Source organism: Trachemys scripta, chromosome 9 (assembly GCF_013100865.1).
Source record: "Trachemys scripta elegans isolate TJP31775 chromosome 9, CAS_Tse_1.0, whole genome shotgun sequence".
NCBI classification, from domain to species: domain Eukaryota; kingdom Metazoa; phylum Chordata; order Testudines; family Emydidae; genus Trachemys; species Trachemys scripta.
This window is the reverse complement of record NC_048306.1, coordinates 49808681-49823883: the sequence shown is the minus strand read 5'-3', so window position 1 is coordinate 49823883 and position 15203 is coordinate 49808681. Positions and strand designations below refer to the sequence as shown.

At 45.0% G+C, this 15203-nt stretch overlaps 1 protein-coding gene across 1 annotated transcript in view; it reads left to right on the top strand.

Moving 5' to 3' along the window:
• The first annotated feature begins 2775 nt into the window (after nt 1-2775).
• SLCO2A1 (solute carrier organic anion transporter family member 2A1) overlaps nt 2776-15203 on the top strand; it is an 84417-nt gene continuing 71989 nt past the window's right edge. The window contains exon 1 of the mRNA XM_034782044.1: nt 2776-3096. Coding sequence (XP_034637935.1) covers nt 3001-3096 — 96 coding nt within the window. The 5' untranslated portion in view covers nt 2776-3000. The remainder of the gene's footprint in view (nt 3097-15203) is intronic.

The window sequence follows — 15203 nt, the reverse complement described above, 5'->3', positions numbered from 1 at the left end:
GGCGGTGGCGGGGGGGGGGGGGGGGGGGGGGTGAGCGTGGGGGGGGGGGGGGGGGGGGTGGGCGGGGGGGGGGGGGGGGGGGGGGGTTCCGGCGGCGGTCGGCGGGAGGCCTCGGGGGGCGACGCTTTTTTTTGCTGCTTGGGGCAGCAAAAAAGCTAGAGCCGGCCCTGGCTAGAGCCAGGGTCTTGTCAGCCCAAGGCTGAGGAGCTTTAGGGGAAATCCATGGCTGGCTCTCAGCCTTGGTGATCTACGTTTTCAAGGCTGTAATTGCACAGGGGGTGGGGGAAGAGATTAAAGGAAATCTGAGTATTCTTAGGCCCCTGGAATCAGTGGGGATCCTTGAGTGCAGGGTCGTGGGCCCCAAATCCAGCTCTAACTCACCTCAGTCTCAAATTCAAACCTGCCCCTGTGTTGTTCAGGCAGCAATTCTGTTACTTAATGGGGAGTTTCTCCCTGGCTGAGCCACTATAACTGATGTTAAGCGGCTCCCAATTTAAAATCCAGAGCAGCCCCAGCAGCTCACCCAGAAGTTTATTTACTAAAGTTGGCCAAGTACTGCAAAAAAGAGTTCCTAAGTATTAATTGGGATATTTTAAAGTATTAGCTTTGCTCTGCTCCTCCCTTACTGTCTTTACTTTCTGCTAAGGAAAGTAATCAAAGGTTACTGGCCCAAACATTCTTGGAAAGCAAAGTCTAGTCTTCATGGTGGAAGTGTTTGCAGGTTTTTGCAATCAGGAAGTGGAAACAATACCATGTGACTTACCTGACCAATCGCAGCTAGTCAGTTCTGGTCAAGTTTACATTTGTGAGCTGTCTAAAGTTTAAAAAAAGATATTTGTTGACTGTTCATAATGAATGAATATAAAGATATCACAATCAGCTCATGGACACTTTGCAAGAAGGGAAAAAAGAACATAGGACTAGCCAGAGTAGATTGGACCGTCCAATAGCCTGTCTGTAATAATGGCTAAGTACTTCAAAGGAGGATGGAAGAAACTCTGCAGGAGATATAATCTTCCCCAGGAAAAGCTTTTCCTAACCCAGAGCTTCACTGAAGTGCAGAAGCCCTTCAAAAACACTTGTTTATTTTTTTGGTATTAACTATTATGACTTTGGATATTCTTTAAAAAGCAGCAGAGGGTCCCGTGGCACCTTTAAGACTAACAGAAGTATTGGAGCATAAGCTTTCTTGGGTGAATGCCCACTTCGTCAGACGCAAGATACTCTTGTTATCTAAATGTCTAATATCTCAATAAATGCTGCTAAAGGGGTATACTCTGTGATATCTTCTCAATGAGTTCCACAGGTTAATTGTGTGCAAAAAGAGGCTAAATTAACTGCATAAATTGCTTCAAGAGAATTATTCACTCAGCTCTGTGTTTAGCACCAGCTGTGCCCCCAATCCTGCAAACTGCTTTGTGCAGGGAGACTCCAGTATCCACTCAGAGCTAGGGTGACCAGATGTCCTGTTTTTAAAGGGACAGTTCCATTTTTGGGGACTTTTTCCTTATATAAGCGCCTATTACCCTCCCACCCCCTGTCCTGTTTTTTCACAATTGCTATCTGGTCACCCTACTTAGAGCCCCACTGAAGTCAAAGGGCTCCTGTGTGGGCACAGGGATCTGGCCACATGAAGCAGTGTGCAGGATCATGTGTAGCTTTATTTACAGGTCGTCTGATCATCCCCAAGATCACCTCCCTACTAGCACAGCCCTTAGAAAGAAGCAATTTACAACTAGGCTATTTGGTGTGTTTGGTGTGAAGGCACTTGAAGAACACTAAAATAAATTAGACTGCTATTGTGCCGCTATTTCCTAGGGGATCCCTTTGCCAGGTTTTCTCTCCCCTGCATGATTGTACACAGTGGAAAGCCTCAGGCATCATCTATTCAGTCTGGCATTTCTGAGAAAATATTCAAATTGAAACCCAGCTCCTCCTCCTGAGCAAATGAAAACCTGCCCTCCACTCCTCCTCCCCACCCCCCACCCATGGTAAAGCAGTTTAAATAAATCAATTCTTTGTGCAAACATAACCCCAGTAAGGTCTCTGAAAGAACAGCTCTCTGGAAATTTACAAACGCAGGTTTTTTGCAAGTGAAAACAAGCAGAGAGCAGAACATGCTAGCGTTGTGTGTGCTGCAAACCTCCCACCTGCTTGAGAGAGAGAGATTTCTTCCTTTCTCTTGCTCTCTACTTCTAAAAGTTTCCCTTTGCCAATCTCACCTGCTAGAGACAGGAAAGGCAGATCAGCACAAACATAGTCCGCACAACAAACGGGCATCCCTTCATCCTTTCCCATCTTTTAGGGCTTTGTTCTGCTGCCCATCACTGTGATATATTGGTGCCTTTTGTGTTAATTAGATCGGCAATAGCAAAGACCCTCTTCCAGGAGCTTCTGGCTTTCATTAGGTTATACAAACTCTGCTGGGAAAGGGGATTTTTGTGGGGGCGAGAAGAGGGTGATTGAGGCCATGAATATCTTTATGGTGGGAAAGCTGTATCAAATATTTTGCAGCACTGCCTAAGGGATCCAACTCTGAATTGGTGTCTTTTATGATCCACATGGCGTGGGGGGACAGGGAGAAGAAGGGAGGAGACAGAGTCTGACCTGTCACTGGAATGTCATGTGTGTGACAGATTGTTACCCATACCTGCTTGGGATGGGTGGTGTGTGAGCCTGGCTCAGCCTCCCTGTGCCTTTAAAGTTCTCTTTATACACACAAGAAAAGAGGGAGGAGAAATAAAGTTTCATCATCACTATTCCAGAGAACAGTCTTATAAAAACTTCATGCTCACACTCACTAAGTCTCACATGCTTGGACAGCTTTCAGTTGTGACTTATCAGAATCCAGGCTGGAGGAAGGGAAGGAGAGAGGTTTATATCAACAGACAGCTGAGCATTTCAGCATTTTGGTACACTTCTGATTTACTGGCAAGTTAGGGAAAAGAGAGAGGAAACTAACTGTGTGCATTGGCCTCCAACAGCAATTCTAATCAAACAATGGGAGTTCAGCCTGAAAACAGCAAAGCTCCAGGCGTCAGCAGTAGCCCCAAAAGCTGTCGCACCTGTTACCGGAACATCTTTTGCAATATCAAGGTAAGAAGCTTAACTTTGTATTACTTGTCTTCATTCTCCCAAGCAGCTAAGGAAGAAATGTTTGCTTTTCAAATTTTCCCAAGTCTTTTACCAACAGCAGCATTGGTCCTGATTCACACTTTAGCTCCTAGAACTCAGTGCATTTGTTAAAACGCAGCATTTCAAACTCCCTCGTCCTCCTGCAATACCAAGTACTAAGAGAAGCTGGCAAGCATGTGGCAGGGCAATACATGTAGATTTGGGGGTACAGTAGTTCTTGGCACAGTGAATACTCGCAGTATAGTGCAATGCAAGTTTCTTGTTGAGATAGTTGCTCACAATAAGAGAGGCACAGACACATAGGACCAGATTAACAGGTGGGAGAGCTATGCTGATTTACACCACCTACGGATCTGGTCCCCTACTGTTTAACCCACAGCATCTCTTTTTGTTAGAGAATTCTTAGGATCATGGTGTGAAAAGAAAACACTGCCTTAAAATCATATTAATTTGCTTGGAAAATCTCTGCAAGGACAACTCAGTTGTTAATACGGTTAAAAGTGTGAGAGATTTCTCAACTGGTTTAGTTCTTCCTTCCTGTAGTCAACAAAGAGGTGGATTTATTACCCTGTAAATGAAGGGTGAAGGTGATGTCCACAGTGGGAGAGAGCAGTGTTTTGTTTAAAATGCCACAGCTAAAACTCTGCTATAGACAAGGTCTAGAGGTGTTAAAACTACAACTTGCCCTGTCTACGCTAGCATTTTAAAACATGTTAGCGACCACGCACCTTTTGAAATGCACCTTTTCCCCCCATGTGCTTTAGTGCACTCTTTAGGCCAGACCCTAGCTGGTGTAAATGGTGTGACAGATGTCAATGGAGCTGTGCTGACTTGCACCAGCTGAGGATCTGGCCCTGCCTGTTTTGCTGGTTAGAAACCCCCCAACCCCTCCCCTGAGGACATTTTAATTCTTTGCTCCCCCAACCCAAAGTCTAAAAAACTGCCAACAGCTCCTAGAGAACTGCTGGGAGATCCAATTTCTAAACTAACCATGTGAGGCTTTCTCTATTTCACAGACACATGCCTATATCCTTCTACTGGTGTGGGTAGCATGAATGGAAGGGAATAATATGCACTGTGTAAACAGGGAAATAGCCCAGTGTGTGTGAGAGCATGAGCCAGCAGGCATGTGTGTGGGAGAGACGACAGAACAGATGGGCTGGGTAGTATGCGGCTGGCTGCAGGGGTTCGGTGTGGCACAGCACTGGCATCGCTACCTGTAAGATCTGACTCCCGATGTAAGTGACTCACTGAGAAGCAAAGCAGCAGACCAGCCATAGATCTCCAGGCTGGCAGCAGTTGTCAGTGCTGGTGCACTCTGCCCCTGGGGCTGGTGACTTCCCACTGGCATCAGATAATAGTTGTTTGTTTACCATCTGATAGTAGCTCTGTAAGGAAGGGTTTGTCAGCACTTCCTTTAGGAACCGAACCCCCAGGCTAAGCCAGGCACTAAGCTCCCAGGCACACCTTTTTTTAACCTGATTGTCTTTTTAATCATTTCCTTTTCCTCTGATGGGCAAAAAACAAGCCCCCTCCCCCCCCCCCCCCCCCCGCCCCTTCTGAGGGTCTGATGCTTCCTGGGCAGCCCTACAGCAACACTGAATAAATAATGTCAGTTAATTTGTACCACCCCTTCTGCTCTCGGTTACACCCGTGTAAATCCACAGTAACTCCCCTGAAGTCCTAGTCCTGACTGTCAGCTGCATCGGCTGCTTTGGACTGCCTTGCTAGCACAGAGAGGCCCTAACCCCACTGAATGGACTGTGGGGGAGTCTCCTGTGGTGCAGAGCTGGCTATGTCATCTTGTCTCCCAGTTGCTGCCAGAAAGGTATGGGACAGGGAAAGGGGCATCTCCAGGGCTTCTCTATGCCCTGCTGATCTCTGGCTACCATAATGGTTGAAATGTGGTATGCACGAAGTCATATTAGATGATCAGATGGTCCCTTCTGGCCTTAAACTCTGAGTCTATGAAATTCACCTTGGGCTGTTGACAGCTAGTCTAATTTAGAGCAGCCTTCAGGTTACTCCAGTTTATACCAAGCAACAGACTCAGGGTACAGCCAGCCCAGGACTGGAAGTCTGAAAACGGTTCTTAAAAAACATCAGAACTGGGCTGTCCTGAGTTGCAGTGCGTGCTCCTCAGCAGCAGCCCAGATTTGGGCCTAGGCTTTAGTGCAGATTTCTGCAGTTATAACTAACAGCAGAATCTGTTCCACAGGGCAGTATGTACTACTCCTGTTGGCATGAAAGGCTGCTGGATGCCCGGAAGGAGGTGGGAAAAATATCTGAGACCTTAAAGAAATAATTGGTCTCAAGGCTGTTTTAAGGTTGAAAAACTTGTTAGAGTGGAAACAGTTATTTTACAGGATTGTCCCCTAAACATTAATATCCTTCTAACTAGTGTCCACCGAAATCCGACAGATCTTCATGAGAGAGACAAGGCAGGTGAGGGAATATCTTGTATTGGACCAACTTCAGTTGGTGGAAGGGACAAGCTTTCGAGTGTCACAGAGCTCTTCTTCAGGTCTGGGTAGCTCGAAAGCTTGTCTCTTCCCCCAGCAGAAGTTCTTCCAGTAAAATATATTACCTCATCCACCTTGTCTCTCTGATATCCTGCGACCATCCCAGCTACAACAACACTGCAAGCAGCAGATCTTCCTTGTGTTTCGAACAGTAATTTCTGCACCATACCGCTCCATTCACGATGGCTTGGGTCTGATGGACCTAGGGACCTTCTGTCAGTGGAGCTGATGTGTGCAAAGCTTCAGGCTCCTGTTTGACCCCTTGCTAAGCCTGGATAACCAGGTAGCATGCCTTCTTTCACCTCCAACTTGCTAGAAAGCTCTGTTCCTTCCTCCTGGTTGAGGGCCTGAACACAGTGATCCAGGCATTGGTCACTACCAGGCTGGATCAGTGTAACTCATATCTGAATGTGAAGATGATACAACGGGTTCAGCTTGTACAGAATGTTACTGCCCACTGTCTACATGGCTCAGGCCAAGGTGAGTACATCAGGCCTGTGTTCACGTCCCTCCGCTGTTTCCCAGTCAGCTTCCAACGCCAATTTAAAGCCTTAATCCTAATTTTCAAAGCTATTAATGGATCAAGCCCCAGCTACACCAAAGGCCAATTTTGATCTTTGAACCACCACAGCTGCTGTACACTTCTGGAGCAATGCAGAACCTAAAGCCCAGGAGGAAGCATGTGAGAGCTCAGAGCAAAGCATTCTCTGTTGATCTTGCAAATCCAGAGTCTCACCATCTTTAGGAAATGTGAGGCCTTCCTCTTTTGAGAGACTTTTTCTACCATAAGCGACACTCAATAGATGAACCACCCCTTCTATTACCCTCCTTGCCAGTGTTGCAAAGATGCCTTTGAATAAATTAGTCAGACCCATTAACATTTACAAATGAAGAAACAGTGAACTAAAGGAGTTTAGTATTATTAATATTAGCTGTTTCTCTGCCTTGTAAACATGTATAAAAGTTAACGCTTTTTACAAGAGAGAAATAGCTAAGCCTTTGTGAGACAATATATTGTGTGTGTATATATATTTTCTACAAGCATCTTAACTAACCAGAAATACTGAGATTGTCTCTGTCTGTAGAGATGGGATGGAAGTCTGGGTCAAAAATGATTGCCCCTGAGGTTGAAAAGTGACTGACAGTGGCCACCAATGCCCTCAGTCAAAAGATGTAGTGGCAAATGTAACAGGAATGGCTGAGAGCATTATTGTGCCATGAGGGTTTCATCTTTAACCCAAGAACAATAGTTTGCCCGGCAGAGTAACCCCCCAGTTTATAAAAGTATTCTACCCCTTATTTAAAAGATACATTATTTGTAGTGCCAGCATGTATTAAATAAGTAGCTGGTTCTGTACCAATATTCACTTGGGCTCTGCACAGAAACAATTACATGATCAGGGCCTCAATGAATAAAGCCAAGTGTCCTCATGTAAACAATAGCAAGTGCTGAACACGGCTGTAATTCCAATACACCAAAATTGCTAAGGGGCACAATCCCATGCTCTTGGTGTCCCTAAACCTCCGATTGCTAGAAGCTGAGACTGGATGTCCTGTTCTGGCATTCCCTCTGAAGGATCTGGCACTGACCACTCTTGGAAGATAGGATACTGGACTAGATGAGCCACTGGTCTGACCCAGTATGGCCGTTCTAACCATGCACTCCAGGTACTGATAATGAAGCCCATATTTATTAGAGGTGGCAGTATTCACAGGCCAGGATTTCCAAAGTGCCTTGCTTGAGACTGATTCCCAAAATAACAAACACAGCTTTTTAAAACCGAGCATCCTGTTCCCTCCCTCCCTTAATCTACTGTCGAGGGAACTCGCAGTATCATCCACTCATTCTGAGGTGGGATGGGCTGTGCAGCTACTCTGTGCAGTTGCAGTCAGAAGGGGCTAGCACTCCTTAATCTCTGTGTTTGGAAATAGGATTGTGTTAGCCAAAGGCCTGAGCAATCTCACCTGCTGCTTCATTGTCTTGGCCTGGAGAATTGTGGGTAAGAGGAAGCAAGGCGAAACTCTGGGTGTCAAGCGGAACCAGCTGTTGCTGATAGAATGAAAATAAAGATTTGAACACAACAGCTCTCTGCGACAGGCTGCTTCTAATGTCCTGCAAGGTCCTTGCAGATCAGGGTAGGACGGGGGACTTCTCCTGTTATGGATGGATTAGAAAGCATCACTGAGGAAGCTGGGGGAATAGGGTGAGAGCAGGGATTGAGAAAGTTCTTGTGGATGACATGTCCATGGTTTGTGATTGCTCCTGCATTAATAACTGTCCTGGCATATAACTGTGCTCTGGCCCCCCAGCCTTTGAGGGGTCCCCCTTTGCACCTTACTGTAAGTGTTGTTGGTCCCTTAGGGTGTAGCAGTTACTCCCCCTTATTATTTATTAGTGTCACTATATTTAAATTATAGTAGCACTGAGAGCAGCCTAACAGAAGATAGTCTCTGCTCTGAAGAGTTTACAGTCTGAGTAGATAACACAGACATAAAGATAGGGAGGGGAAACTGAGGTATAGGGAGATGAAGTGACTTGCCTGAGGTCTCTCAGCAGGTCACTGGCACAGCAAGGAACAGAGCCTCAGTTTTCTGAGTCCCAGTCCAGTGCCTTAACTACTAGAACATGCTGCCTCTCATCACCCTACTGATGTTCATTCCATCCTTTTAAACAGCAATTGAAAACTACTTTGGCAGAGTCATTTTCTATTTAAATTGCCCGTGCACCTTATGGCAAACAGTTTTGCACCTTTCTATTGTGGTTTATTTACTATATCTTGTCTAGTTTATGGTGTTTTAATTAGCATTGTCCGTGCAATGCCCCAAGAACTATGATGGGCCAGGACACTGTGTACACAAAACACTTAGATGGACAGGTCTGCGCTCAGTGAGCACCGCAACTGAGTGCGTTTCTTTAGTGTGTTGAGTGTTTTAAATGTTTTATGGAGTTAAATAACAGCTCCAAAGTGAAAGTAAAAAAACAGAGAGCAAGAAATTCAGAGACATGGGCAAAGCGAAAGGAGACGTTTTCAGATGGGCTTTGAAACTAGCTGGAGATGCAGAAAGGCGGTGCCCAGTGGTCAAGGCTGCTAAAGTACCATTATAGTCTCAACCCATTGAGACTGCATAATGGGAAAGAGAGAAGGCCTGAGCAAGATGATGGGAGGAGACATAGTGATGTAGGTAGAAGCAAATCCACGGAGAGCCTAAAAACCAAGGAGGGCATCCTGAAATGAGTTGGGAGCAAGTGGAGTCATTTAACATATCTGTGATGAGGTCATGCTTCTCTGTCCATCTGTGAAAGTGGTCAGTGGCACTCGGTTCAATGCTGCCATCTGGAGAACGAGAGAGGCCAACAAAATGGAGCTGACATAATCTAGGCAGGGTGAGATGGAGACATGGAGGAGGATGCCAACAGAGGTGGAGTTGAGGTAAAGGCAATGCTGTACATAAACAACAATAGCGGCAATAGGCAAATCTGCTGATACTGGAAATGTGGGAGGAGAAGGCAAAGCCAGGGTCAAGGCTCACTTCAAGTTTGTTTTGGTACTGGAGACTTCAGGCTATCCAAGTCCAGGAGGGGAATGGAGGAAAAGAAGTGGGGTCTCTTAAGCTCTTGCTTAAGAGAAACACTTCAGTTTTTCAGGCATTTAGCTTAAGGAAGTTACGATGAAGACAGAGGTCATCAAAGGTGTAGAAATATATATGTATGGTGGAGTAGCCTCAGACTAAAGCCATTTGATAAGATAATGAGAGAGAGAGAGAGAGAGAGAGAGAGAAGGTGGCTGGGAAATAGCACAGGATCAAAAATGGGCTCATGGGACTCTACCAAAGAGGGCTGTGGTACAGAACAATTACCACCACCAGAGAAAAGAGGGCAGGAATGGAACATTGAAAGGAAGGAGACAGTGACACCTGCATGGATTTGTAGGAGGTCCAGGAAGGACTTCAGACTGCTGAAGGCTCAAGGAGAAGAATGAACCCTGGTCCTTGGAAAGGAGAAGGTGTTTGGTCCATAGAGCAAATCAGTTTGTGTGCTGGGGCCAGAGCACAGAAACATACTGGTGTTGCTGCAGTGCTTGGAGAGATGAGGGCTACTATCTCAGGAAATTAGCAGAGGTAGGAAAGGTGGTAGCTAGGATGTCAGGTGAAGTGTTTCAGGATCTAGGGAGGGTTTTTTAAAAAGGGAGCAAAGCACAGTAGGGAACTAGGAGAGAAAGGGAGGGTCTGGGAAGAAAGGGGTTTTGAGGGACTGGCTTATGTCAGAAATGTCTGAGGGACAACGGCATTGTCAGGAAGGAGAGGGAGAAAACAGTAGGTGAGATGCGTGAAGAGCAGGGCTGCTGTTTGTCCATAAACATGTGGGGAGTTCATAAGAAAAGTGAAGGAAGGACTCCCAGAGCCTGGTTCCCAATCACTCCTTCACACTGCTCTGGCAGTGTTAATTCTGTACGGCTGCTGTAAGGCCCCCTTGCACTACCAGAGCGGGGTAAGTCTAACATGGTCCAAGAGGTATAAACAAGAATCAGGCCCACAACATCCATAATAAAGGGAAAAAAAAGACTTCTGTGTATTTAGTGCCAGTTCTGCCATCCTTACTCATGCTGGGCAGTGCTTACTCCAAAAGTAGTGCCCCTGAGTTCAGTGGGAGTAATCCTGGAGTAAGGTGCTACCCCCATGAGTAGGGATGGCAGAGTCTGACCCTTACTGCCTTTATGGTATTGCAACTGTGAAAGTGACTATCCATGCTCCAGCTCTCATTGGAATTCAGTGGAATTTGAGCTCCTAACTCCCCAATCTATTCTATATAGGTTCTTACGCTGCAGTCATCACTGTACTATATCTGAGCACCTTCCAGACATGCATTAAGCAATGTGACTAACATCTGGCATGTGTTTGCACTCTGATCCTTTCCCCAAGGGAAGAAGCCCATGCAGTGGAACATCTTGTTTTTTGAATGTTTTAATAATATGTCAAGTATCAGAGGGGTAGCCGTGTTAGTCTGGATCTGTAAAAAGCAACAGAGAGTCCTGTGGCACCTTTAAGACTAACAGATGTATTGGAGCATAAGCTTTCATGGGTGAATGCCCACTTCATCGAATGCATCTTAAAGGTGCCACAGGTCTCTCTGTTGCTTTTTACAGATCCAGACTGCCACAGGACTCTGTTTAATAATATGTGAATATATACATCCAAGTTGCTATCTGTTCCTGGTCCCTCTGATGTAAATGTGTGTTTTGCCATTTACTTCAATGGGACTAAAGATTTGATGAAAGAAATGTTGTGTTCTATAAACGTAGCTATTACCCTGTCATGCTGTGGAACTCTGTTTAAAAAGTTGTTGCAATGCACTGATTGCCTATTATTTAGCTGATGAAATATCAGTAGAAGAACAAAATATTAACAAAATCATTGGCACCTGCTCAGTAGATAGTTTGATTTCAGGCTGGTAGCCAGGAGGAGATGTCGGGGTGGAGGAGATATCATGGCAAATTAGGGAGATCACAGTTTTAAAGAAGGAAGCAAATCCCTTGTACTTGGCCAGGAAATGCTGAGAAGCACGTATGAGCTGGATGGGTGGAGAAGGGGATTAATGTGAAGGAAGAGAAAGCAAGTGACGGAGAGGGAGATTTTGCATTGCTGAGAGCATCCCTTTGTATGTGAACAGATTTCCTAGTGGATATCGTGATGGGATGTGTGTGTACTTTTTATAAAGCTCAACTCGTGCTTGTAATGATCTGGAGCTGGCGTGAACTACAGGTGGTTTTTTGATAGGATCGGATTGGTAAAAGGCAAAGAGTTGGACAGCACCATAAGTAAGATAACTGTAAGAGAAGGGTCAAGAAAGGAGGGATCCAGAGAGCAAGCTAAGATGAAAAGTTTAGTGGGATCAAGTCGCTAGGAGCAGTGAAACAGGGTAATTTTATGAGGGGTGAGGTGGTTCAGTGCCCAAACATAACCAAGGAGTGGTCAGTGTAGATAAGATTATCATGAGCAGAATGGAAGAGGAGTGTTGCTGATAGTGAGAGCTAGGATATGACCTGGCATATGGGTGTGAGGGGGAGAGGCTGTGTAAGATTGTGGGTCAAGGAAAGCAAAGGGGATCTGAAGCTCTGGAGGAAGCTGATATCAGATACGGGCATGTTGTGGAGAGAAGATTGCTCATAAACAGTGAAAGTGCAAGGATCAAACCACATGGCAAGAAAATAAACTTATGGGATAATGAAGACTGCAAAGCAAAATGACAAGCTGAAGCCATTAGAGTGAGAGAGCCTGAACTGTGGAAATATCAGGTACTGGGGGAAATTCTACTGGCCAAGCAAATGGTGACATCTAGGTAGATGAGACCTTGATCAGACCATCTGGCTAGACAATGTGTCAATAGCACTTGATGTGGTGTTGCTATAATTACATGTTCATGTTTCAGTAGCAGCCAGAGGCTTCACTCCCCATTGTTCAAACACATAGCTCCAAAGAGCTTGCAATCTAAGCTCAGTGAGTTGTGGTAGAACAGACCATGGTAACTATTTGCTGGGCTAAGGTGGTGAAATGTTTCATCACACTGAGGAATGGCAGAAGCCGCTCCATAGCTAATACTAGATACTAGTGTGAATGTTATATGAAAGAATGGGCTTACTTACATATTTACATCTGTGTTCTGCATAAAATGTGCAGTGAATGTTAATAACATCACCATTAAGGGACATCTCAACTCCTGATCCCTTCTGGTTCATGCCTCTATGAAAGAGACAGGTCCCATCTAGTCTACAAAAGTCAACAGTGTTGGGGGACATAGTTGAAATTCAGTTCCATCTGGCAGTGTGGATCAGATTCTTTTAACCATGTCTGTGACTTGTGTCACAGGGTCAAGAAAAAACAACGAGGAGTCCTCGTGGCACCTTAGAGACTAACACATTTATTTGGGCATAAGCTTTCGTAGGCTAGAGCCCACTTCATCAGATGCATGAAGTGAAAAATACAGGAGCAGGTATAAATACGTGAAAGGATGGGGGTTGCTTTACCAAGTATGAGGTCAGTCTAACGAGATAAATCAATTAACAGCAGGAACCAACGGAGGAAAAAAAACTTTTGAAGTGATAAGAGAGTGGCCCATTACAGACGGTTGACAAGAAGGTGTGAGTAACAGTAAGGAGAAATTAGTAATGGGGAAATTAAGTTTAGGTTTTGTAATGACCCAACCACTCCTAGTCTTTATTCAGGCCTAATCTGATGGTATCCAGTTTGCAAATTAATTCCAGTTCTGCAGTTTCACGTTGGAGTCTGTTTTTGAAGTTTTTTTGTTGAAGAATTGCCACTTTTAGGTCTGTTATTGAGTGACCAGAGAGGTTGAAGTGTCCTCCTACTGGTTTTTGAATGTTATGATTCCTGATGTCAGATTTGTGTCCATTTATTCTTTTGCATAGAGACTGTCTGGTTTGGCCAATGTACATGGCAGAGGGGCATTGCTGGCACATGATGGCATATATCACATTGGTAGATGTACAGGTGAACGAGTCCTGGATGGTGTGGCTGATGTAGTTAAGTCCTATGATGGTGTCCCTTGAATAGATATGTGGACAGAGTTGGCACCGGGGTTTGTAGCAGGGTTTGGTTCCTGGGTTGGTGTTTTTGTTGTATGGTGTGTAGTTGCTGGTGGGTATTTGTTTCAGGTTGGGGGGGCTGTCTGTAGGCCAGGCCAGGACTGGCCTGTCTCCCAAGGTCTGTGAGAGTGAGGGATCGTCCTTCAGGATAGGTTGTAGATTCTTGATGATGTGTTGGAGAGGTTTTAGTTGGGGGCTGTAGGTGACGGCTAGTGGCGTTCTGTTACTTTCTTTGTTGGGCCTGTCTTGTAGTAGGTGACTTCTTGGTAACCTTCTGGCTCTGTCAATCTGTTTCTTCACTTCAGCAGGTGGGTTCTGCAGTTTTAAGAATGCTTGATAGAGATTCTATAGGTGTTTGTCTCTGTCTGAGGGATCAAAGCAAATGTGGTTGTATCTTAGAACTTGGCTGTAGACAATGGATCGTGTGATGTGGTCTGGATGAAAGCTGGAGGCATGTAGGTAAATATAGCGGTCAGTAGGTTTCTGGTATAGGGTGGTGTTTGTGACCATTGCTTATTAGCACTGTAGTGTCTAGGAAGTGGACCTTTTGTGTGGACTGGTCCAGGCTGAGGTTGATGGTAGGGTGGATATTATCATTCAAAAACCAGTAGGAGAACACTTTAATCTTTCTGGTCACTCAATAACAGACCTAAAAGTGGCAATTCTTCAACAAAAAAACTTCAAAAACAGACTCTATCGTGAAACTGCAGAACTGGAATTAATTTACAAACTGGATACCATCAGATTAGGCCTGAATAAAGATTGGGAGTGGTTGGGTCATTACAAAACCTAAACTTAACTTCCCCATTACTAATTTCTCCCCACTGTTACTCTCACCTTCTTGTCAACTGTCTGTAATGGGCCACTCTCTTATCACTTCAAAAGTTTTTTCTCCTCCCTTGGTATCCTGCTGTTAATTGATTTAACTCATTAGACTGACCTCACACTTGGTAAAGCAACCCCCATCCTTTCATGTATTTATACCTGCTCCTGTATTTTTCACTTCATGCACCTGATGAAGTGGGTTCTAGCCTACGAAAACTTATGCCCAAATAAATGTGTTAGTCTCTAAGGTGCCACAAGGACTCCTCGTTGTTTTTACTGATACAGACTAACACGGCTACCACTCTGAAAAGGGTCAGAGAAGACTCTGGAGTATGATTTCTTTAGCTCTTTGAAGAGATGCAGGTTCAGATCTAGTCAGCCCCAAAAAGTTCAGTTGGTACTGGAACTGGTGTTGGTGATTCATTAGGAACCCATCTGGACTGAGAAGAGCCCCAACATAGATTAGTGCAGGCAGACACTCTGCAACCAGTTCTCTCAGGCCTTAATTCAGGAAAGTATCCCTGTTCAGTGAGGTGCTTGACTAGTGTGGGTTTAACTTTAAGCATGTGCAGACATACTTTCCTGAATCAGCGCCTCAGTGAGCATCAACAACAGCCCATGCTCTTCAAATGAAGATCTCAGTGTCTGTTAAAGACAGATCCAAACTAAACTTCAGATCTGAACACCCCCAGCCTTGGAGAGGTTTGAAATCTGGATCTGAAATTTGAGGCTCGGGCCCAATGCTTCCCTGTAACATCTCAATAGGACAAGTGAGCACAGTAGCACTTCCACTTATAGCTCTGTCAGTGCCCCCAGTTCTCGCCTAGTGGGAGCAGCATGTAGCACTGTTCTGGAAAATCACATGCACACTTGAGTTATTGATTAGCCCAGGAAAGGACAAATATCATCTTTGCATTTGAAGTGTGACTTCAGGAAAATATGGATTATTCAGCAATAGGAAAACATTATTAGTGCTAATAATACTGCCAAGAGGATGGTCAAGATGGGCTTTAAAATCAGTTAAACAGATTTTGTCTAGTTTAGTTTCTTATATTAGAAATAAAATCTAAGAGCCACATTCTGTCCTTGGTTTCTATTGACTGTAGTGAGAGCCACAAGC